This window comes from Cavia porcellus, unplaced genomic scaffold (genome assembly GCF_034190915.1).
Source record: "Cavia porcellus strain 051 isolate PalLab524CR breed Dunkin Hartley unplaced genomic scaffold, mCavPor4.1 scaffold_26, whole genome shotgun sequence".
Lineage (NCBI taxonomy): Eukaryota > Metazoa > Chordata > Mammalia > Rodentia > Caviidae > Cavia > Cavia porcellus.
Genome location: NW_026947509.1, coordinates 35,688,322 through 35,714,345, shown reverse-complemented (window position 1 = coordinate 35,714,345; position 26,024 = coordinate 35,688,322). Strand labels below are relative to the sequence as shown.

The following is a 26,024-nucleotide window of genomic DNA, read 5'->3' as shown; positions in this document are numbered from 1 at the left end:
TGTCAAGTTTTGAGATAGTTTCAAGAACATCTATAATTACCTTAACGGTCTATTAAAACACATCTCCTTTTTCCAACAAAATATCTGTGTGAGGCAGAATTTTATTCCTAGACCTCAACCAAAACAACACATTGTAACAGATTGAACGTTAATGCAAACTAGGACTCCAGCTGTCTTCTTTGAAACCAGACCTTAAAGAGATCTATAAAAATGAAAACAATGATACTCTTCTGAATTTTTGAAAATAGAGTTATTTTTCACTTAACAGGTGTTATTCGTGTTATTATGTGATAGGCTTGTTAATTAAATGAACCAATAAGTATTTTTTAATCCCTTAGTTTTAACTTTATTTTTATGTTTTTGGCATTTTTTGCGGGGTTTTTTTGGTTTGTTTTTTACTACACTCTATGTAGTTCAGCCTGGCCTTGAACTCGCTATGTAGCCCAAGTTAACCTTAGATGCACCTCCAGTCTCAACCTCCCAAATTCTGGGATCACATGCACAACCATATCCAGCTTAATTTAATGCAATACATATCCATAGATACAAACCACTCAACAAAGGTCTCTGGAGGTCTCACTCCCCTAAGAATGTAAAGGTGCCTTGAAACCAAAGAGTCTGAAAAAATAACTCTGCCAGGTGAAGTTGAACAATTTTGTAAGTAAAATTTCTAGCACTGTGTCAAGGTGGGAGGAAATCAAGGAGTAAGTGGAAATGGGTTGAGTTCTAAAGGCAAAAGCACCATGGCAAGCAGGAAAGGGATCGTTTTGTTCACTGAGGCCAGAAGATCTCAACTACAATCCCAGTCACATACATAGCACCAAAATACACGCTCAGTCTAATGGAACTGCAGTCACCATGGTGGTCCCATAAGAGGACACTGCCCCCAGGGATGCTGCAGCTGAACTAGTTTTATAAATGCACTGTGATGTCTGAACAATGATGACATCACCTAACATTGCTTCTGTCAGAATACACCCTATCATTAAGACAAAGCCCTCAACTCTGCCTGTGGACCCATTAGAAGTCACTGTCCAGAGACCATTGGTGTTTCTGTCCAGTTTTTGTCCAGGTAGGTGTCCAACTGTCCTCACCACAGTGTCCTCAGACAGTGTGACTGGTCATCCCAAAGCTAGCTCATGCTCCACAACTTGGAAAGACATTTACAACCTAAGACAAGGTCACAGAAGAATGGGGTAATGATCACAACAAACTAAAGGCCTAATCTTTCCAGATACAGAAGAAACAGAGGAGTCTGTGTTAAAGCCAGATTTGAAGTGGCTAGAGGTCAGAAGACCACGGTACAGTAACCACAGTAAGGGTTTCCTCCTCGGGTTCTGAGACATACCAAACTGCTTAAAGATACACAAACAGATGCTGAAGAAGGCGGAAGAGGTTGGTAATATTTGGGGCACTGAATAAAGGGCTAGTTCAAGGACTTCCAGTGTCAGAACCTGAGGCACCAGGAGAGAGGGGACCACATCCATGTGCTCACCTTTGCTTGGCTAAGATGCGGCTCTGTGCAGGACCCATTCCTGGTGCTCACAATACACTGGATGATGGAATGAAAATGAGGAAAGACAAAGAAATGCTGTAAGATGACAAGTGGTATACGCTCCCTCTTGGAAAGTATCCCTAAGGAGAAGGATGATTTGTTCCCTCTGCATGCCTTCTACTGACACAGCTTATTTACCCACATCCTTCCCAGCATTACCTACACTCCACTGACTAAAAATCAGGACAGAAGCATAAAAATTTCAGAGAGAGGGAACAAGGAAAGCAAGCCCACTGAGCTCCAAAGAGCTGCTTTTCTTCCTTTGGACACAAAAGTTTACCCAAAGTTCCTTCACTATATCTTAAAGTTATGAGTGAAAAATGTAAGAATTACAGTTGTCAGCTCCAATATCGTTCTGAAATGATCATCTTGCATGTGATGGCTAAACCTGATCTTGTCAACTTGATCAGTTTGGGACCCACCAGGGGATTGGTGGAGTACACTTCTGGGGTGTATGGGACAGTCACAGAGGAGTGACTTTGGGTACTGTATCTTGTCCCTGGATCCATCTTCTCTGACACCATTCCATGCTCTGTTTCCCAGCCACCATGAACAAAGTACCTTTTCTCCACCATACCCTTCTGCCATGATTTTTCTGCTTTGGATCTGCCAACCATGGACTGACTCCCCGGAAACCCTAAGCCAAATTAAGCCTCTCCCCCTCCAAGCTGTGAGTTTCAGGTATTATGTCCAGTAACAGGAAAACTGATTCACACACTCCTTTGTGATGCCTCAGAGTTGTACAGGTAAAGTGTAAAACCCAAGGCAGCACACAACAGTCCCTGGAGCCCTTATAAAGGCTGTGAACATACACATTGGGATTTCTTCTTCCCCACGATTACTGACTGACTTCACCTATACTATCATTTTCTTGGACTTCGCTGGAAAAAGAGTTAGTTCCAGCTATAATATATGTCAAAAAAAAAACATGGAAGAGAGCTATCGAATCTGCTAACTCTCTGAGAAGTTGTGAGAACAGTGCCTTTGATGCCTTGGTCTCAGGTCCGCAGTCCCCAGGCCTGCAGTAGTACCATAAACTGCACCTTAGCTCAGGCTCCATGCAGACCCACTGAGCCAAGTTCTATAGTTTGACAATATCCTTGTGTGATTCATGATGCACCTGCAAGTTTGAGAAATGCTGAAGTAAAATGCTCTAGGGTCAAAGCAAAGGCACAAACAAAAATCTGAAGCTGGTTCTTCTCCTAATAGATAGTTAAATGTAACTTGGAGACACTGAATAGGCAGTAAAGTCGGTTGTGCTCCTAAATGCCCTAGGGCTTGGTGGGAGGAACCCTGGGCCAATGCCCAAAAGTCATTTATACTTGCTGGCTTCAGCCATGTATTAGCCCTTGGGCCTTGAGCAAGTGCCTTAAATCTCTCTTACACCTTGGTTTCCTGATGTTTAAAATAAAATAAGTGGAGAGGCCTCTCAAATCACCTTCCACTCTAAATTCTATGACTCTGACTTTGTCACTGATGATACACAATCCTTGCCCTGAAATATCTGGAATGTCACCAGCACTTGACAGCAGTCTCCAACTGTTAGCAGGAGGGTGGGGGAATACACTCCAACCTCCTGTACAATGTTGATGCAGAAGCAAAACACCAGGAAATGTCTATCCTTTGAGATGTAATTTTAGAATCATCTCTGTAAATAATTTATAACAACAATTCAAATGCATTGCCACATTCTTATGTGGGCAATGATATGATCATCCTTCTATAACATAAAAAAGCAGGCTTTTTAATTACATTAGTACCAAGAATCATAATTCAAGTGCAAGTCAGTGAAATTCTAGATGGGCTAATCCTTTACCCACTAATGGAGTGACAGCTGGGCTGCACCGACTTTTACGATCTCTGTGGGTAATGTATTTCTGATACTTATTAGGCTTTTATTATTCATAAAAAAAAGCCTTGCTCTCTGAGGTCCATGGGGCAGTTTCTGGCAAGTGAAATCTGGGAGAGATTCCTTTCCTTCGTTAGCAAATCAAGAATCCCAGACACCTTCCTTTTAAGCTTACCTCCAAACCACCTATTCTCTGGCTCAAAAGTTTTTAACTGGCTTTGTCACTAAGCAATTTATTAAGTCATGTAATAAGGTTATGCCACACCCCATCCCCAGCTGAACTCTGTGGTAGGGGAGACAAATCTGTTTCTCCATAGTTCCACTTACGAAGGATGTGTTCTATCCAGGATGCCATTCACTACCCTCTCTGACTATGTCTCATTCCCTAATTCAAGAGCTCTCCCTCCTTCGCACTGGCAGAGTCCACCCCATGCGCAACAGAACTATTTAAAAAGCCCCTCTACGTGTCAATGCTCTGGCTGCAGCCTCTGTCTTGATTCTGAAAAGGAAGCAGTGAGTGCTGCCCCTAACTCTTCTTCACCTACTTTCTTATCTATCTACTTTCTTCACCATCTTCTTTCACGTGATCCTATGAGGGCCTCTGTGGGATCCTAACAATGTGGGTTACTGTGGGGCACCAACAATGGGGAAGAGAGGTGGAGGGTGAATGCTGTGCCTGCCCTCCCGCATGCTGCCATGGCCTAAGCTGGAGAGTTCACCAATCATTCCAAACCAACAAGCGGAGAGCATCAGCGATTCCACGGATTCGAATTATTCTGACCTACTTCTTTTTGATGGGAAAGGGATTGGCATTGATGGTTACAATGTTCCTGATAGGTGATGACTACAACTTTCCAAGTCCCACTCACACCGGTGAGATGACCTTTTTCAAAGAATATTTTCCAAATCATTATCTTGCAAAACTAAATTCACCACTTATTTTCCATAGCCCTCCATATATCAAAAATAGAACTCAAAAGATACTTCTAACATGAGCCTCAGAAACTGGTTTCCTCTCACACTTTTGTTCTTTTATTTATTTTCCTCATTTCAGTTCACAGGCAGTTTTTGAGCATCTTCTATACAAGAGGGCCAGACTGGTTGTTGCCATGGAGACAGAATGAGCCAGATGTCAAAGAGTCACAGTCCTACACTCCCCAGGGAAGCCCTCCGTGATCTCACATCTGACTTGGGTATTTCTCTGGGCTCCCCAAGCACACTTGCAAACCTCCCCAAGCAGGCATCACACTGTGCTCTAATCCACGAGTTACAAGCCCAACACACTGTCCCCTGGGAAGAGGCCATCTCTTCACAGACCAAGCATGTAAGCCCTAGATCCCAGGTAAGTGCCAGGAACAGGGAAGGTGCACGAGAACCCTGCACAGGGAAGTGAATTCAAATAATAACAGACATAGAGAAGCACAGGCGTGAGTCAAAACTCACGTGACTCGTAAGAACTATGGCACTTAGAAGAGAGAGCTACTCAACACTAGGGTTCATGTCAGCTTCCTAAGCAGCAGGATTTCAGGCTGAGGCTAACATACAAGTGGGGAGGTGGGAGGGCACAGGGGTGAGGAAGCAAGGGGCACAAGATCAAGCTTCCAGATGGAAAACAGCACGAGCTGGACCACAGAGAACAAGGGGGTGCAGCAGATGCAAGGGGTCTCAGAGGCAGAAGAGGCTGTTGGTGCCTGCCCATCTCACTGCCCTGAAATAAGCAAACCAGGACAGGGGATTTACCTGGAGCCCTAGAAAACAAGCACAGGCTTTCAAAACAAAGAGAATGTAGCTATAGAAGCTAGTAATGGGCAGATGGGTCCTACAAGGATAGAGTTTCCCACCTGGCCACGAGAGCTACCAAACAAGAACAGCAGGCAATGGGTACAGTCCCTGGCTCAGGTTACAGGTTTATTTCTGATAGACCGAAGCCAGGAGAAAGAACTCAGCTACAGGCAAGAAGAGTGAGAAGGTATTTGCATGCATGTGCACGTGCATGTGCACACATGCACGCGCACATGCACACACAGATGTCTCCGTCAGAGAAAGAAGAAAGTATCTCAAGGTTGGCCTGCAGTAACCAGGCGCGAAAGTACTTTCTCAGGCACAGACCCACAGTCAGCAAGCACACTTAGTCTCTATAGACTTTGAGAACCATGTCAGCTTCACCTTCCGTCAAGGCAGAGTCTCAGTAGCCAGCCCTAGGGTCCTGGCCTCATAGCTTCAGGATGGTGGCTTCCAGGGCTTCCCTCTGAGAACGGAGACCTGATCCCACTTAAGCATCGACAGACAGGAAAGATTCACCCTTTCTACCACTCCGCTTATAATTAACTCTATGTGGTAGAAAATCATTAACAATACAATCCTTTGATTAAAAAAAGATGTTGCGACTTTGCTCTAAGAAGTCAGCAAAGGAGGGTGAAGACACGCATGCACTGGAGCCTCTGTTTCCGGGACTGTGGTCCACAATCTATTTCCGGCGCAGAGTTGCCTGACTGCCCAGCCCAAGGTGTCAGCACCGGAGTGAGGAGCCTAGGAGGTGACTTCCTGTCAAGAGCCTCTGGCCGGTCTCCTGAAACAAAACCCTTCAACCTTGAAGACAACGTATTCAACTGGGTATAAAGAGAGCAATGGGGAATTAGAAGAATGTAGAGAATTTGTGATGATTAATTGTATGCATCAAGTTGATTGGGCCGAGATGTTTGGACATTTTTGATATTCTGTGAAGTTGTTTTTAGATAAGATCTACTGTGTGTGCATGTGTCTGTGTATGTGTGTGTGTGCAGCAGTGAGGACTGAACCCAAGGCCATTGTACATGACTAGTTGTTTTTTATTTTTTCCATGAGATAGTCTCTCACTAAGTCACTGAGTCACCCAACCTGGTCTTATACTTGCAATTCTCCTGCCTCCCAAAGTACTGGATAACAGGCCTGTGCCAGTTGAGATTTATACTTAAAATGGTAAATTTTGAATAACACAGATTGCCCTGCATAATTTGGGTAGCCTCATCCAATTGTTAAAGAACAAAAGGCCAACCATCACAGGCAAGAGGGAATTCTGCCAGTACATGGGCTTCAAATTTCATCAGTTTTCTTCAGGCCAAGAGCAGTCTTTGAACCAACCTGCAATTCTTCTTGCACGATTAGTCTATAGGTACCCCCTATCCAAAGTCTACACTCATCAAGACTCTCTAGTTGGGGGCTGGGATTTAGCTCAGCGGCCTAAGCGCATGCCTTGCAAGCAGGCAGTCGTGAGTTCTATCCCTGGTACCAATAAAGGAAAAAGACAAAAAATAAATAAATAAGGAAAAAGACAAAAAATAAATAAATAAAATTTAAAAAAAGACTCTGTAGTCACAGGAGTTAGTCCCTACATCTATCTTATGGTTCTATTTCTCTGCAAAATTCTTACTAATCCAACCTCTTGACCTTGAGAAACAAAGTCCATGGAATGTAGTTTGAATCCAAGAAAGCTTAACACTCAAACCAACAGAGAAACCCATGTAGACACCCTGCCACTCCCTGTAGGATAATAAGGGTGCAGTCATCAAACAGGCAGTGCTTGGAACCAAAACAACCTCAGTGACAAAGTTCAAAGAGAGAACTATGTAGTGGCCAATGACCAAATTATTTTCATAAGGAGAAAGAAAGATCAGAATCAAACCTTGTAGCAAAGGCGCCTTTCAAAAATAGGGAACCCTTGCCAAAGTAATGGTAAATACCTTTTTAAAAGTTTTCCCAGAAGAAAACAGTATCTGAGAAGAACAAGCTTAAGCTCTATCACAAGCAACCTCTCAACTTGAAACTGTGAAATATCCCCTTGCTAAAGTATATCTGACAGGAAAGAAATAAGTTCTATTACCCAATGACAGTGTTGTAGAAATAACAGAATTGCTTTTATTTTGATGGATGATCTAATAAAATGATACAAAATGATTAGAACAATAAAATTAAATCACCAAATACAGTTCTATTTGGTTTGTGCTATGGGGTGGATTCTTGCATTGAGTAGAAGGCTGGACTATATAATTCCCAATTTTAGAAAACAATAAAAGGAAAGAAGCGTGATAGTGATAATCTTTTATTGCTAGGAAGCTACTCCTGCGCCACTGCAGCTGCCCTGACAACAATCACAAGAGGAACTCAGGAACTCATACAGACACACAAAAGAGATGGACCCCTTTCCTCCCACTGCCCCTGCCAGGCGCAGCTCTAGTCACAAGGACATTTCTCTTCAGGCTAGCAATGTGACTCAAGGTGGTGGGTCTTGGAATGGACATGGTGACTCCAGCCTGAGCATTTGCTGAGACTTCCTGAGAACTCAAATAAAATCACGGCCACAATCCTCTTATAGTCAGAGGCAGCAAATGCAGCATCAACAATAGCAGAGACTCCATGCTACAGAAACAACTGGCATTGTGGGAGAGGAGGGAGGTGACGGTGCAGAAGGAGATGGGAAGATGCTCAAGCTTAGAAGTACGAAAGTTCTTCAAAGAAGCTAGTACCACAAATGAAGATGTGCTTGCCCTGAAGTGAACCAATACAATTACTACAGTTTCTTCACCAAAGCTTTTGAGTCACATTTTCAGGTTGAGCAAGGTCTGCCAAGTTACCTGCCCGATGCTTAATACCTCTCTGCCTGTCTGAGGAGTCCACTCCGAGCTCCAACCAGTGGCTGCAGCAGAATCCCTGGGCTGGCCTCACGCCACACCATGCATGCATTACCAGACCATGGTGACTTCCTTATAAATTCAGCTCTCCTACAAGAGCTAGCTATTAGGAAAAAAGCTTTGACAGTCAAAATTTCCAGGAATAGACCTCTGTTTCTCAGCTGGGAATATATGGCCAATACTGTATCTTTTGGAGCTAAGTGGGCCTCAAAATGGTTCGGGGGAACAGTGAGACTGCACTTTGGGAAGAGTTGGCACCTATTCAGGGCGACTTGGAAGCCCTCACACACTCCCAAGTATCTCTTCATCTCTTCTGGGACCTCTTTATCAGACAGACTCCCCACCGCTTCCTTGTCTTTTCCCAGTTGTGCTACCCCTCCCTAGCTTTGACTCAGAGAAGTCTCCCTCATTGTTTTTCCATAAAATGCATTGATAAATGAGGCTCCCGCTGGAGAGAGAGGCAAGCTGGTCCAAATCAGCAGAGACAGAGACCGGAGATCTAAAGGATAATCTCTACTTTGATAACAGCAACCTTCTCAGGCTTCACCTCCTGGCACTCCACAGAGCTTCTCCCCTCTCCAAAGAGCCTGGACATATCTTTGGCTTGGTTTATACCTTTGTTCCTTCTCAAATGTTTAGCAGAAATTAAAGTGTCCACTCCTCTCTTGGGATCTTGCCCACATTGAGTCTTCTAGGAAATAGCTTACAGGAAAACCGTATACTTGAACAATTGCAGTGGCGTACCAAAGACAGGGAAACCGAGGGGCCTCTAAAATGATAAGGGAAGTATTAAAAAGCTTGTTCTAATGCCCCTTTTGACAGTTAAACCTGTTCTCGTTGTTCATCAAACTTCACACCACTATTATTGAATGTGTCAAAGTTACCACAGAGATGTGACAACCATGAAAATTTACCTCTTCTGCCCACAAAATCAGCCTAAAGTAAACTCAATTATTCTAGAGTATGATACCCACTTCTGATTAATATTAACTCTACTGGAAATATAGATGTGTGACTAGAAAGAGGAAAAAAAAAGAAAAAGATGCTAGAGATGGAAGTGGCAAGTGGTGAGAGCAATAGATGCCCCTGAGGACCAGGCCCCCCATAAGGATCACAGTCTCACTGTCAGGGAACCCCGGATAGGGCCCACAGTCCATCTGCCAAACGTGCTTGAGGAGAGCCTTATCCCAGTGGGTGTGGGTCCCAGCAACTGCTATGGTGCTGATCTGACTCCTGGACTCCTGCCACTAACCCAAAACCAGCAGGCAGAAGAGGAAGATGTGCCCTGTCCCTGTCCCACATGAACTTGCCTGTCCCATGCTCCATGGACACATGCCCATACCCACGTGGTCACAACTGCCAAAGAAAGACGAGCTGAGGACTCAAGTCTTCCACAGTGTTTAGAATGCTAGCTCCACAAAGATCAAAATGAAGGGTCAGTTTCTCACCCCTACATCTTCTCCATCCCTTCTCTACTTTTCCCTTGTTTCTGTAAGTTGGTTAACATCACTAGGGAAGTGTGAAGCCTCAGGAGGGAGTCCTCAGTTCCCACTACTGAGAGTATAGGCAACAGTTCCTGCTACTGATAAGCAAATGACTTTGTTTACCTTTTCTCTTGATTCTACTCCCAGAGGAGATTATGACTTCATATCAAAGCAAAATCTGTCGCTGCACAATCTTATTTCAATTATATGGAAAGTCATATGGAGATTTATATAGCTATATATTGCAAACGAATACACAACTGAAACCAGGAGCTGGAGATGGTTTTTTAGCGAATGTGTATAGTCTCTCCTCCATCATCCTTGCTTACACACACAAGTATGTGTGTAGGTAGGTACTTATTCACATAAACACATACTTAAAAGCTGCTAGGTGCCCCCTTACCTCTGCTGGCTTTGTGGTGCATCTGCCTTTTCCTGAACACTCCAGGTCATTGGCATGGCCATCCCCCGGCACGCAGACGCTGGCCTTTACCACCAGAGTTAAACGCAGAGCCACGATAGATTTAGTGACAGAATCATTCACAAAACCTAAAAGGAAATGGGACAATAGGAAATGTGAAATAAAGCTTTACCAACAGTCATTCCATAAGACTATCAATTTCATTGAGGCAGCTTTTGAATCTAGCTTACAAAAAAAAAAAAAAAAAACCAGTGAGTCAAAGGAATAAAGCACAAGACAATGGTTCATTCAGATGTCAGGTCCTGAAGCAGACCAGCCTCTCCAAGCATCATGGGAAATTGCCTATGCCAAGGGAAAGGAGTGCCAGGCACTTTAATCACCATCTTAGCCCATTTGCTTTGCTCCTGCCCTTGTTCTATAAGGGACACTTTGTTTCTCGGGCCAGTCTCTGTGCTGGGTCTTAGAATTCAATCTATGCTTTTGCACCTGGTCTTGTCTCTAAAAGCAACTTCCCTGAGTCACTCCACTCCTCTCTGGGCTACTTTGCATACTTAGTACTGCTGGAAAAATCCCAAGGCCCTACCTTGTTAGTAGCCCTCCCAGGCAGCCCTCTGTGCTCTCTTATTCAGGCATGCAACATATTCTACATGAAGTACATTAACAAACACTTGCTTGGTCAGCAGTCTGACCTCACAACGAGACTTTTAGCCAGCTAGTAAAAATAGGTGGTTTTGGCCATCTGATAAAACAGGACTAATCATATTTGACTATCGATTGATTGCAGTATTACTGATGTGTCATATTTCTCACTGAATGTCCTTGATACTCCAGTAGTCATTTTTTATACCAATAAATATGGAATAAGTTGATGAATAAATACAGACTCAGTGGAATGGAGAAACAAATATCTAAAGTATTTTGCATCAATGATTAAACAATTTCAGTAAGTATCTTTTTTCTAATAAAATTTCATTATGTTTAATTTTTATTTCAAGATAAAACATTACTGAAGCTCAGTAATATGACAAGACATTAAGTACAATATTCTTAATGCTGTTCAAGAGTAAGATCAAAGCCAAGAATCCCAATATTATGAAGGCTATACCTATAGAAACATAATGACCAGAGATGTTTTAGCAGCAAGGTGGTCCCAGAAATCAATGAGGAAATATAGAAGAGAAAATAATCTATTTTAGAATAATTTAAATGAATTCAAATACCATGCAAAAGTATATTCAAATCCCTACCCCATACTATGCATAAAAATAAATCCTGATGGTTTAAAAACTTAAATATTGAACCAATACCTTTAAAATTTCAAGTGCAAATTACGGGAAACTATTTCATGGATCTTTGGGTAGGGGATTTCTTAAACAAGATACAAATAATAGCCCCAAAAATAGATCAATCAAATTAATCTTATCTAAATGTAAATTGTATGTAAATATCCACCATAAACAAAGATGGTAGACTACACATAGACTTGGAAGTGAAATGTGTAATATATTAAACCAGTACCTGATTAGCTACAAGCATATAAAGTTATTTTTGCCACTTGCTTTTTTCTCAACATTATTTATGTTTATATGAATATCAAAACCTATAAAGCAGTAATAAGCACTGGTATATATAAATATATTTCAATAAATGATATATATAGATTCACAGAAAAAACAACTTCAGAAAAAGGTTTACTTTTTTTAAAATAATACATTAAAATGTAAGCAAAATATCAAATCTTATCCATAAAGAAGCCCTTTATTCATTGCCATAGATGTATATGTTTTAAATCTTGATTAGTCTAAGTTTTCTTTATAAAATTTATTATATTTAAAGCAACACAACACCAACAGGCTTTGACAGGTTAGAAAAATATAGTATCCTGGCACCTAAAACACACAACCAAAAAATCTCCAAAGTTTTTTAACAAAGTCTTTTTCCCCCACTGTATCAAAGTCCTCCTTGTGATACACACACACGTGTGTAGAACTACATTTATTCTCATACATATATTTCACTAAAATAATGACAATAACCAGATCAGAAACAGAACGTGTTGATTAACCTGCTTTCATGGCAACTAGTATCATCTCTTCAGCTGATGGTCACTTAAGAACATGTTGCTTCTGTTGACAAGAAATTATCAACTTTCCAAATATTTTACATGCTCTTAATTTAGAGTTTCTTGTACCCTAGGGTGTGCATTCCTAAGCCCATTATTGCATATTTATTCAAAATGTTACTTGATACACTAGCATTCATTTTTCATACTTCCAAATGCTAAATGGAGAGCAAAAATGGAACAGAAATAAAGCAGGCCTGAGTCAAGGGATGAAAGGAATTCATGTTTTCAAGGATCTTCAGGCTGGAATTCCAACATGCAATAGTTCATGGGGATCTCTTTCACACCCATGGGTGACCAGCAATGCTGGTGACATCCTCTACCTCCCAGAACTGCTTCTAGAAGTAGCGGGAAGAGACTCTCTGGGTTGTACCGCTGTAAAATATTAGTGTTCCATCAAGTTTTACTGAGCTAAACCAATTCCTCACATGCTATGCAGAATTAGTGTCCCTTTCCAAAGTCAAAGGACTGAAATGAAAGACATCCATTGATGGAGAGAAGGCCTGGTGGAAACATTGTCTCATGGGTGCCAAGCATGAGAACACGTGGGAGAAATATGGATGAAACCAAAGCACAAAAATAAGGCCTGAAATGGAACATAGCAAAAAGCTAAGCACAGATAAAAAGAGACCGTCAAGCAAGAACTCAAAGAATCATCCTAAATGAGGGCCTGAAGTATTCAACATTGGCTGTCACCCAGTGCAGGAGGTTCTGAAAGCTTCAAGTCCTCTAGGTAAATGCCCTGTGAAAGGTCATAGGTCTCTTCCCTAACTTCAATCCCTGTGTGTATTTTAATTTCTCCTATAAGCCAACTACTACCGATTGGGAAAATGGAAAACTGGGAAACAACTGTATTTATAGTTTAGGGCTTAGCTAAGGCCCAGGAACCCCTCAGATCCCATCGAGGCTTTGGGAAGAGAAAGACACGCCTATGACTTCACCAGTCTTGAATGTCAATGAACTACTTGTAATCAGTGTCTTGATTATATCGGAGAAAGACTCCTTCATTACCCATAAACAGGTATGTAAGACAAGGGTGAAAATGATTTTAGACAAGATTGTACACAAATCACAAATCTGAATCCCAGTTTGTCATGCAATAAGCAGGAATAACAACCCCACATATGGGATTGTTTGGAGAATTTATTCTCCAAATGGGAAATGTTTAGTACAAAAGGGAGTGTTTTTTACAATTACAAATAGACAGAAAGTAACACAATATGGCCACCCTACTCCTAATATCCTGAGGAGCACCTAGAAAAATTACTACCTTAATACCAGACATTGTTTTAACAGGCAGAAGATGGACTCAAACATTCATTCATTCAATTCACAAGCATGAAATTCATGGTGGAGCATTAATAGAAGTCAGAGGAAAGTTGGGACACTCTTCAACTTCAGATTTAGCATTAGAGGAAAAAAATCTGGTGTCATGCTGGAGACAGGTTTTAGGGTTAAGTAGAGTGGGTCTGAGGCAGAATGATATTTTACATTCACAAGGAATTAGTTACTTTCTTCCTAAGATTTCCTATTGAAACCTTTGTTGTAAGTTAGCTGTGGGAAGAAAGCAAATGGCTGGTTCAGGCAAAAGTGTCTTCTCTATAACTTTCTACATCTTCATCATCATAACCTTGCACTGTGTAGAAACACAGTTGTTGGGGCCGGAGATTTAACTCAGCAGCACAAGTGCCTGCCTGGCAAGCACTAGGTCATGAGTTCAGTCCTTAGTACAAAAAAAAAAAAAAAGACAGACAGTAGTTGTCCCAGCTCTCCAAATATTTCTTCAGCACCCCCTTTGTCTGGCGTACTCCTCCTTCTCCCAATATTACAGCCCCTGAGGTCCAGTTCAGACCTCACTCCATTCATGAGCTTGTCCTCAGTGGTTCAGCCCAGCCTGAGCTCCATTGTGTCCATCCACACTCTGCTACACCTCCTGAATCTTCTCTGATTATCTTCTGTCTTGGATAATTTCTTATCTTGCCACTTTTCTGAGAGCTTCCTTGATGGCAAGAGACAAGTTTTAGCCAAGAAGTGTTTAAGAGTTCAAGACACAAGTACATATACTATGGTCAGAGCAACAAAGACAATTCCCAGAAAGGAGTTTCCAGGATGTTCTATCATCCACAATTCCTACTATGAAGAAGTTTTAGTTGTTTTTTTTTTTTTCCTCATTGCTAAAACAAAATACTCAGTGACCAAAATTAAAAAGGGAAAGGTTTATTTAGCTCACAGTCTGTGGAGGTTTTACTCCATATTCAGTTGGCTCCAAGACAGAGTAGCACATGGCAGAAGACAACAAACAATAAGAGCAAAAGGAAAGGAGGAGCAAGCCTCTTTCTCCCTTATCCCTCCCTGGGGTAGGGGTGGCACTCATATCTCCAAGTCCAGGGAATTCAGGGAAGCAATCACAAACTCTAGATTCAGCCACCTCCAAAAAGCCCACCCTTAGATCCACAAAAGGCTTTGGGGGCACATTCAGACACAAAGCATAACAAAGCATTTGCTTGGATGTGAAGATTCCAGTTTACTAAAATATAACTGCTTATCAGTTTGTGATTGACTACCCTTCGTAAAGAAATGAAGCCTGGTAGATGTTAGGATGCTACCAGAGGTCTTATTCCAGTGACATATTACATATGAAATAATAGAGATAAAATCAGATATCTATAACTATACAAGTGCTTTTCAGCAAGGTTGAATGGAAAACCTTTACTTGGTTCTCTAACTTCATATTAAATCATTTTTAAAAATCTATGTCATTTGTTTCTTTATTAAGCATTTAGACCACATCATGCTCTCTAATCACTGTATATATGAGGCTTCCTTTCAAATGTTAGTTTTGAAACTCTACCAACTATTAAATTCACTTGTCTGGCAATAATTCAAATAAGTACATACTAAAAAAAATACACAAAGTGTAGTTTTCTACATGATTTGCTTCCATTTCCTCAATGAACAAGTACCAAACTTACTTCAGAAACAAGATACCATCTTAGGGTACAAAAACGCGTCATGCTCAGCAAACTTCATTTCAAAATTAGTGGTTCTGGGGGCTAGAGATTTAGCTCAGTGGCATAAGCACCTGCCTTGCAAGCACGCAGTCATGAGTTCAATCCCCAGTACCAATTTAAAAAAAATATTAGTGGTTCTTAGCTAGCACTGAAACTAATAGCTTCAGAATCTCTCAGGAGCTTTACGTAGCCCCAGACTCCCATACACATGACTGGGACACACAAGCGGGCCTGGAAAGGGCTCCTGGAAGGTGAGCTTTTGAAGAAGATTTCCAGGGTAATTCTGACATTTACAGGTAAGAACCAAGGACCTTGCAGAAGTCACGTAAATAATTTTATTATTACTAAGGTAGTAATCACCAGGAATTAGAAGTATCCACTTGACTGGCTAGAAGTATGCTTTATTCATCTATTTTTTAAATCCGGGTAACTGTGATTATTAGGCAATGTTTATATGCCCAAACTCATCATAAGTGCCTGAAGTTCCTGGAAACAACTCTTGAAAAGATGTCTACGTTGGTTTTCTTTGCTTAAGAAGACTGTGAATACTAAGGCCTTAAAATCCCTTATTAGACTATTAATGAAATTTTATCTCTCCCAATTAAATGTCTGAATTAAGGTATAAATCCTGGATAGTGAAGCAAGCTTAGTAACCATGGGACTCTGGCTGCCTGAGGATTGCACTGCCTATTGGAGGCTGGATAATGCCTGTAGATATCATCTTTTACCTATTTAAAAATCATCTTTTTAAACAAAGAACTTTCTCTGCCATCCATATTTATGAGCCCTTTGAGGGGGGCAAAGAAGGAAAGAAGCTTGCTCAGGTTTTAAATTTAACGAAAGCATTTCCTTAAGTATAACTGAGAACTTTTAAAAATCCACGTTGTTCTCTATCTACTTTGCAACAGCGTATCACACATTACCATGTAATTCCTAATTATGCTCCCTAATCCCCTACCCTGAGTTGAGGGAACCAGCACATTATCTCCAGCAAGGTCTGCTCACATGATGAGAACCAAGGCTGGGGTTCCTGCAAAAGGATGTAATTGCAGTGCCCCGTTTGCTGCTCCCTTTGATGATGTATGAAAAATGCTCAAGTCCCTTGAAGGGAAAAGGCAATACTGCCTCATTTAACTTCATCAAACGGCAGCAGGGTCAGAGCAAATCGGCCCCCAGGAAATTCCTTATACCCAGAGAAGGAACTGAGCCCCCCTCACCAGGGATGAGAGGAAGAATCTGAAATGAAATAGAATTCATTGCAAAGAAAGATGTTCTTCTGGGCTTTATAAGTGATCATTTGAGAGTTGCTGAAAAACCAGTCCGATTTCTTTGACACTGCTCTCAAATGGATGGACACATCTAACACACTCGTAAGAAATGCAGAGCACCTGGGCACTATTTTTCTCTTCCTAAGGGTAAGAAATCAATATATATAGCATAATTCCTCATATAGGCCATCACAGAAAGGCTCATCCTCGCATTCAGAATTCTAACAATCACAGGCCAGGCAAAAAGCTGGCAGCAGAGGGGTGCAGAGGATGCTCCTGCAACATTCTCAGATCAGCTTCCAACAGGCCTTGGAGCACCTGCAATGATCATGCCCTTTCCAATGACTAAAGAACCCTGCTGCAGGAGGCTGGGAGAGCTCCAAATAAAACCTGGTATAAACCGAAAGCAAGAAAGAGAAATAGAGGAAAGCAGGGTGCAGTGGTGTATGCCTGTGATCCTGGCACTTTGGGAGGCTGACGCAGGAGGAGCACAATTTCAAACACAGCCTGGGCAACTTAGTGACTTAAAATAAAAAATTAAAAAGGGGCTGGAGACATAGCTCTGTGTGGAGGCCCTGAGTCCAGTCACCAGCATTAAAAAGACAAGGGAAGGAAGGAAGGAAGGACAAGAGAGAAGGAAGGAAGGAGGGGAAAAGGAAGAAAGAAAGACATCTATATGATTTTACAATAATGAAGGAAAAGTAAGATTTCTACAACATAAAGAACATGAAAAACTACATGTCAGACCTTCAACTATGTTAACATTAAAGAGGGAGACTTTGGTCCTTAAAGAAAAACCTCTCAAGGAATCCAAAGAGTTAAAACCAACATTTACATGTTGGAAAAGAAAGAAGAAAAAAACAGAGAGATAGAGATAGAGAGACAGACAGAAAGAGACAGAGACAGAGACAGAGAGGTGTTACAGGACCTAAGGGGTTTGCTTCTATCTGCCACACTTCAGGGTGATTCCCCTAAAAACTTTAAAACTAATGGAAGAAAACTATTACAGTTTCGATCTAGACTGCCCCTCAAAGACCTCCTGATGAGTTCAGAGGGGTCAGCTTTTGGAAGGTGATTGGATGCTGAGGCTGTTATATTCACCTGTGGATTATTGAACTGATGAGCTTATCGCTAAATGTGCTGCCAGGAGGAAGAGCTTGAATGGATGAGGCAGGTCGCTGGGTGTAACTTAGAAGAGTGTATCTCCCTCTCGGGCTCCTCCTTTCTCTTTCCTAGCCACCATGGGGTGAGGTGCTTTCCTCTGCCAGATCCTTCCATCCTGTCCTTCCTGCCCTGAAGCCAGCAGGCTGTGGACTGAAAACATGAGCCTAATCAATTTCTCCTTAAAGTTACAGGTGTGGAGTGTTCTGTCCCAGCAGGGTGCAAGTGACCATGACAAAAGCATTTAGCAAAGATTATTTAGGGGTCTGCTAACACCCTCAATAATTAGTTTGATAACAAAAAGTAGGTTTCTTCCCTCCCTCCATTTCTCCTCCCCTGTTTCTGCCTCCCTCTACCATAAACACGTGCTCCCGCAACTCCAAATGTTGCTCATTAACACAGTAATGAGATGTTCTGAAATCATTACCATCCTTTTTAAACCAGTGACTTTGCCAAACTCTCCTCCGTTGGTATAAATGAGAAATGAAAGAGGGTCTGGTCATTATTTTAGGAATGCAGTGGTCAAGCATCAATTAAAGCACATACAATGGCTGGTTTCAGACCATTAACTGTTTGTTTTACTGCTTGTCTTCTTCAATATTAATGTTAAAGAGCCTTAAATTGACTTTGTAGTTAATACCTCATTGAGATTAATAGCAAATAGGATTTACACATCTCATTTCAGTCATTTGGCTCAAGACCATTTTCTTTTCCTGTTAAAGGAATGCATACGTGGAAAATAAAAATTCTGACCATAAATCCTTGAGCAGTAGGTGTTTAGAAACAGACTATGCCAAGTTTTCCTGTTAACTTGGCACCAAACTCTAACCTATAAAGATTGTTCACCATTCAGGAAATCCGCGGCTGCCACCAGACAAGCAGGGAGGGATAAAATGTCACAGATGGCAGCTCCAGCTGGAGATCTGAGGCCCTTGCATGAACCTGGGCCCCGCAACCCCCCACAACTCCTTCCAGAGCCGCAGGGATGGCACTGCCCACCTGAGCCCATCCTTAAGAAAGTAAGATGAAGATTAATGCGAAACTGAATAAGCCAGACAGAATTCCCTTGGATTTGTGAGGCAATGCTTATAGTCTGGGTAGGAAAACTTGAGAAATAAATTGTCTTTTGACAATTTTGTCCCTGTCAGGGCAGGAACAAAAACAGACCTTGAAACAGCGGGTGAACTTAAGCCAAGACCAAGTGCAAGGCAGCGTGTTAAGAAAACAGGACTTGGTAAGGTCCCAGTCATAGGAACTCAGCTACCACCTGATCACAGGACCCTGGCCAGAACAGAGGACGGAGACAGTAAGTGAACACTTAATTTAAAGCCAGTCAAGATCCCCATGTGTTTATACCTGGTGGCCACTCAAGGATACCAGGTCTTAATGCTTTTTTTTTTTTTCAATTTCCATCTCAAAGGTTGGTGGTAGTAGTTGCCTACTCACTTGTAACTCTCGATGCTTGAAGGGATAAATTGCTTTCTGTAAAACTCCCCCCTATAGAACACCTCATTTCCTATGAATTCTTGAAAGCAATATGATCAAAAATGCTTTCTGAATTAGGAGACACAATGGCACATAACAGCAACAATTGAAACATTTTTACTTTTGTAACTCACCTAAATCATCAGGTAAATTATTCTTAGCTGAATGACTATGGAAATTACATGGTAAGTAATATTATTTTCTCTAAGGGAAAAAAATTGTAAGGATAATGTGAAGATATTCTAGGAAAAAGATACAATCATCTTGCTATCACTTGGAGATAGATTGAGTTATTTCCAACAAAGTTTGCTGTCAAATAGAATGATCTTAACAACTACCTTCCTACTTTGTCAGCATTTCCACAGCATTCTCGGTCTGTTCATCCTACTGAGCAAACTGAGACTCCAACAGCAAAATACAGACTTAAAATGTAACCAAAAATGTAGGTGGAGCCTCCTTCCAGGGTTGGTGTTGTATACATCTCAAGGGAAAGCAGAGAACTTCTTCCACACGGAGGGATGGGCCTGCAATGCTGGACTTTGCTCTGATTCCTTGCAGGAAGCTACTCACCCTACCACACTCCTTTCACTGGACAGAATTACTTGTCTGAAGTCATACCTGAGGGGATGACAGCTGGTGGCCCACTGAGTCTCTGTTCTTCCTGCTTTCCTTTAATCCCAAAATGCAGAGTTTTTGCTGGGAACTGGGCCACCCAGGAAAAGATTAACGTCTCCTGCAAGACTCATTGAAATGATGGTGGCTTTTCTGTGCTGTACCCTTGTGAGCACTGAGCAGGTGCCCCCTTTCCTCGCCTCCTTGTTAGGCGGACATATTAACAGGGTGGTGGCAGCTGGAACAGCCAGTTTGACTCCAGAGATGAAAATCTGTGTGTTGAGGATACAGAAGTGCCCCAGCCACTGTGGACCAACTACCTCTAGACTGTAACATGACAGACAAATTAACTTGTAACATATCTAAGGCCCTATATTTGAGCTATTTTTACTGCAACAGCATTGCTGGTACCATAACCAATATAGGCCCGCAGATAAATCCTGCAAAACTGTCTCCCATGTCATCTCGTCACCTTGGCCACCTAATTCAGGAGTAACATCAATCGACTATTACTAAGTGTCACAAATGCACAGAATACTAACTTCATCGCTTTTACTCCTTTGTATTTACAAAGCAGGGTTGATTATCAAAGTGGCTCACATTTTATTGGACAGGGAAGAATGGAAGAGGACTGAGAGCTTTCATGCCTCATAGATTAGCCAGCTTTTTATAGCTGGGACAAAATGCCTGACATAGGCGAATTAAAAGAGAAATCGCTTTATTTTGGCACAGGGTTTCAGAGGTTTAAATCTATGTTTGGCGGCTCCAAAGCAAAAGCATCATGAAGGAGACGTCTGACAAGGGAAGGCCATTTACCTCACTCTGAGCCTCTGGGAAGCAGAGATCAGGGGAAGAGCAGAGAGGAAAGGACCAGGGACCCAGTATAGTCCCCAAGTCAAACCCCTGACCTACCTAGAAATGGGCTTTACTAACCTCCTAGGTATACCTCAAGCCAATCAAATTGGCCAATCAAGATTAACCTTCACACTTTGTATACCTTCTTTCTTAAGTAGAGAAAAATAATAGTATTTCCCAAAATGGTTATTATGGTAAAATATTTTAATGTGGAGGAAAATGTATAATATAGGGAAATTACATGATAAGGACTCTATAAATCATTGCTATTACCATTATCACCCCCATAGTCATCACCACAATCCTAACAGTGACATCAATAACCAACATCTCTTCAAAATGAATCCTGACTTAGTGTGTTTAGGCTGCCAAACAAACTACCAACCACTGACTTTTAACAAAGCAAGTTTATTTCTCCAGAATGCCCAAGGCACCAACAAATTCAGTGTCTAATGAAAACTCATCATCTGGTTCACAAATGGTTATCTTTTTACTGGGTCTTCACGTGGCAGAAAAGATGAGGTTGTTCTCTATGGCCTCGTTTTTACGAACACTCATTCCATTCATAAGGTTCTAACCTCATGGCTCATTTCCTAAAACCCCAACAGAAGACATGGATCTGGGGTGAGAGTGGAAGTAAATACCCAGAGTATACAGGTCCTAAATGGAACTCACAATTGCCTAAATCTGAGGCAGACTCTGGAAGTATGTTCCAGAAAAGAGCAATGCAACAGTGCAAGCCAGGAGGCCACCTACAGAATCCCCTAATTTGGCTATCTCAAGTCACTTTTGAAAATGGAATTTTCTTGAATGATTCCTACTTTTAAAAATTGCTGCTAGAATTTTTTTTAAAAACATCAAATCAAAGTGTACCTTACATTCAGAATGCAAATAAATGGCTTTTACTATCTGCCAGTTTGAATAACTCATGTCTAGACTCTACTTTTATAAAAGCTTAGGCTCTACACTTATTTAAAGTTGTAAAAAATACTTGAATAAACAGTCAAAGGATTTAAAAGATTTTTTTAAAAGTATGACAAGCAAGTAATACCAAGAGACAGTAGTATAAAGGATATAATAGTATAAGATATTTAAATTATAAAAATCTTTTTCAGAGCAAAATTTACAAATAGGCTTGTCAAATCTTGCTGTGTGCCTATTTTTGACATTCATCTCCATTTAGCAAAGATATTTTCTCATTACATGTGAAAAACACATCATAATTAGACACTTTTTTTAATGCCAGTTCCTGAATACCCATTGGTGGAACATGGAAATTAATTTTTACTGCCTTTGAAATTTTGTTGGATCACACAGAATGCACAATTGAAATTCTTCATTTATTTAATCTTTTTCAATGTCTATTTGGTTGCCTTTTCATAATCAGTTAGGATTATATCACTTAATCTTCCATTAGTATAGTTTCAACTCATCAAATAGGAGCAAATCCATTCTGAAATTACTGTAGCACTCATCTGCAATTGCCTGCCACGTCCAGTCATTAATATACAATGAATGCCTCCTGATTAATGGCATTTCTGTGAATGCCAAAATAATTAATCACTTCTCCCTCCACAATGAAGTTAGTTGGGCTGCAGATAACTTCATAAACATTAGGGAGTCAGGGAATTGGGCCTTCAGATAAGTTAACATAAAAAGCTGCTGATTGACATGTTTACTTTTCTGGCTTTTGCATGTATTATGAGCATGATCTTTCAATTGCCTTTTTTCTATTATAGTTCTTTGCTGTGCTTCGATTCAAAATCCTAAGTTTAACTGGTCACCAACAAGGCTGTCTGGTAACTTCAAGGTCATATGAAAGGCACTACCTGAATTTATAAGAGTTTCGTGAGATTCCTAATTTGAGACGCATTAACTTCTTGAATTATGCATAACACCTTTATTTTCCAGTGCATGAATTTATTGCACTAAAAATAGAACTAACCAACGTAGTCCCAGTGGCAATGAAGTCCCAGTGGTACACCATGATTTCAGAAAGGAAAAAAAGAGGAAAAAATCACGCTGTTAAGCCTGATTCAGCCTGGGTTATTTCTGGTTCACATTAGTATTCTCATCACCTGAGCTGACTCCCCAGGCATACAGCGGCTGCTGGACAGCCTTCCCTATTGAGATCATGTGAAGAGACTCCAGAAATACCACTCAGCCTCTATCTTACCTAGCTCACAGGTGCCTAGAATCACCTACAGAGTTCATTTAGTAAACTGTTTCTTAAGCCCCAAAGCATGTATGGGTCTGCCAACTCCCCATGTCATAGTATAGATAGATCTAAAATGTTCCCCCAAATTCTCACATGTGGAAGGTGACCACATTGCAGGGCACTACTGCTGACTTGGTGTTAGAAGGTGGGGGCTGGTTGGAGGTGCGTACCTGGGGGTATGTTTTGGAAGGGTGTATTCTTGTCCCCAGCTCCCCTTTTCTCTCTCTACTTCTTGGCTGTAGGGGGCTGAGCACCTTTTTTTCCACCATGTCCCCCTGCCATCTGTATTGGAGCCAGTCCATCATGGACTAAAACTGTGAGCGAAAATAAACTCTCCTCTTTCAAGTTGCAGATGTCGGACAGTGTGTACCAGCAACAGGAAAATAACTAAGAAACCTCATGTGCCTATTGGCCAGTTCTGGAAGCTCTTCATTTCAGGAAGATTTCTTTTCTGCAAAGTTACAATGCATGTATTTCAACAGGGACCCTAGACCAACTAGGCAAATGTGGTTTTCAGCTCCTTCCCTGCTCCTGTTTACTTCATAAATTACACAACTTCTCCAGCTTAGCAGATCTAAAAATCTCTTTAGCACACCTCTACCACTTCCCTGCTTGCTCCCTGAGCCCTGTCCTCATGGCTTTGGTGTGGGTTCTCTGATATTACATGCTGTCTCTCACCACAGGACTTTTGTGCATGCAGTTCCATCTTTTATCCTGGAAGGGTTCCCTCATCACCTGGCTAATATCTCAGCCTAATTTTCTTTCTTGAAGGAATGATCCCCCTTGCCCCAGGTCAGGTCAAATTTTTATTTCAAACTACAGCCATACCACAGTGCGCTAATCAGTTATAATTTTCTTCTTACCTTATTTCTTTAATACCCATTATCCCATTAAAACATAAGATCCCTGAAGATGAAGATCTCTGGTTTGCTCAAGCCTCAATCTCCAGAACGGAGCAGGTACCGAGCTCATAGCAGACACTCAAAAAGTGCGATGGAAAGAAAAATATGCAAATACAGAAAAACATGAGTACAAATGCACATGATGGCAGCAAATATAAGGATAGGAGGGATAAAGCAGAAGAGAAAAACAAGGGAGCCAGCAAAGAAAGCCAGGAGAGATGAAGACAAACTAGCTCACAGCTCCAGGAGAGGCAGTGATCCCACAGCAACACAGTCCCAACCTGCTGAGTTGCAAAGCCTCATCACAAACCCAGTCGCACTGCAGACCACGAACAATACCACCCGTCCTGCTTGGGTGGCTTAGTGAGAGAAAATGCATTCCTGATTGTCCCTATTTCCAGCCAGCTCAGTCTCAAAATTAAATTCTTTAATTTAATGTAACCGTCAGTTCAGTGGGCTGAAAAAGGTTTCCCTTATCTGGCCAGAACAGATTCTATTTATATTTCAGTCTTTACAAAAGTCTTGGGACCGCTATCTGATCAATGATTCTTTCTGTAATGGTCAATAAGGCAAATTAAAAATTCTATCCAGCTCCCTTACAACCTTTATAGTCCAAACTCCCAACCTGGCTTTGTTTAACAGACTGCCTTCACCCGTGGAATATCTAATATGAATCACAGAGTGTAAAGTAGAGGCCCAAAAGCAAAACAAAGTAAAAATGAACTTCAGCTCATATTCTAAACAAAGAAGAAAATGTCAGACATCCATGAATCTCCCTCTTTTCTGCCTTCTGTTTCTAATGCTACTTGTCAGCCCCACCCCAGTAAATAAGGGGCATTTGTCACCACAGGAAGAGACATTGAGCTCCTGGTGTGACATTGAGCTCCTGGTGTGAAATGCATGCTTTAGAATCAGACTTATTTGTAGAAGTCAATCATATATTAATATTCTAAAGAAAATGCTTTCGGGGCTGGGGATTTAGCTCAGCAGCATAAGCACCTGCCTTGCAAGCAAGCAGTCGTGAGTTCGATCCCTGGTACCGATAAAAAGGAAAAAGACAAAAAAAAAAAAAAGAAAAGAAAAAGAAAATGCTTTCAAAACTACAACTATCCCATTAACATAAAATTACTTTGTTAATTAGCTGATTACTTGGTATTTGTGGATTTCAGCTATATTTATTGTACTCTTCACAAAAAATATCAGCATTATTATTTCCAATTCTAAAAACTCTGCTTCTTTCCAAACCAAACCAAATCATCCCTACACACTCACTTACCCATACTCTAAGTTGTTTTTTGTTTTCACTTGTTTTTCCAAGGCCTTAGCAGTGAGCTTCATCCCTTACCTTTTTTAAAAATTTATTTTAAATTTTTTTCATTTTGAGAGAGGGTCTCACTAAGTCACTAAGTTCTCCAGGCTGGGCTTCAAATTGCAATCCTTGTGTTTCAGCTTACCAACCTACTCTACTAGAATTATAGGCCTGCACCACTAGGCCCAGCTATCAATATTCTTTTATAGCTATCTACCTATGCAATCTTTTAAACTATATATATATAAATTTCCACGACTCTAAATATATGTGGGTCTGTGTATAGATACACTCTACATGTGACTTCCCAATAATCTAATATTTATTTAATAGCTCTTCATAATCATATTTCTTTAATGCCTTCTCTAAATCAGGCACTGTATTAACAGAAAAATAACACCCACAAAGTTCCTGACCTTCACATTGTCACACTCAGGCAGGAGAAACAGGTCACAGACACAGAAACCATGGATCTCTGGGAAGTGATCACCTCTACGGGGAACAGTGAGCGGTATAGGGCATTGAACAGTAGGGGCACAGTGAGAAGGGAACTACCAGAGATGGTGACAAGGGAGCAAAATCAAGAAGCGGGAAATGGGGACACAGCCATGGAGAGGCCTATAGCTGGGAGGATGCCTGGAAACCTCTAGAAGGACTGGAAGCAAGAGGAGGGTAGAGGACACAGGATGAGGAGAATAAGAGGCAGACACACCAGGCCTATGGCCTCCAAGGCTTGGCTTCTGCTCTGAGGAACATGGCACTGCTGCTGGCCTACATGCCACGCCCTCTCTCAGCCCCAGGCCACCTGCCTGGGACAGTTGTGGAAGCAGGGAGGCGAGGCCAAAGGGTGGGAACCAGCTCAGGGAACAGAGGCGGAGGGCTGCCATGCCAGAGGGGTGGGCAGATTCAGGATATGTTGGAACCCAAGGATTCCCTGATAAATGAAAATAGGAAGGGAAAATCAAAGACGCCATCCAGGCCTGGGCCTGGCCAACCAGAAAGATGCAACTGCCAACCAGTGAGGTGAGGGCAGTGTAGGGGTCACACTGTGGCCTCTGCAACCTGTCCCTGCACCTCCCAATCCTCCACACTCTTGTCTTTGTTT

General features: G+C 41.5%; 1 protein-coding gene across 1 annotated transcript in view; it reads right to left on the bottom strand.

Annotated features, from left to right (window-relative positions):
* Dner (delta/notch like EGF repeat containing) overlaps positions 1-26,024 on the bottom strand; it is a 304,215-nt gene that overhangs the window by 142,119 nt on the left and 136,072 nt on the right. The window contains exon 5 of the mRNA XM_063237180.1: positions 9,959-10,104. Within this exon, the coding sequence (XP_063093250.1) occupies positions 9,959-10,104 (146 nt within the window). The remainder of the gene's footprint in view (positions 1-9,958; positions 10,105-26,024) is intronic.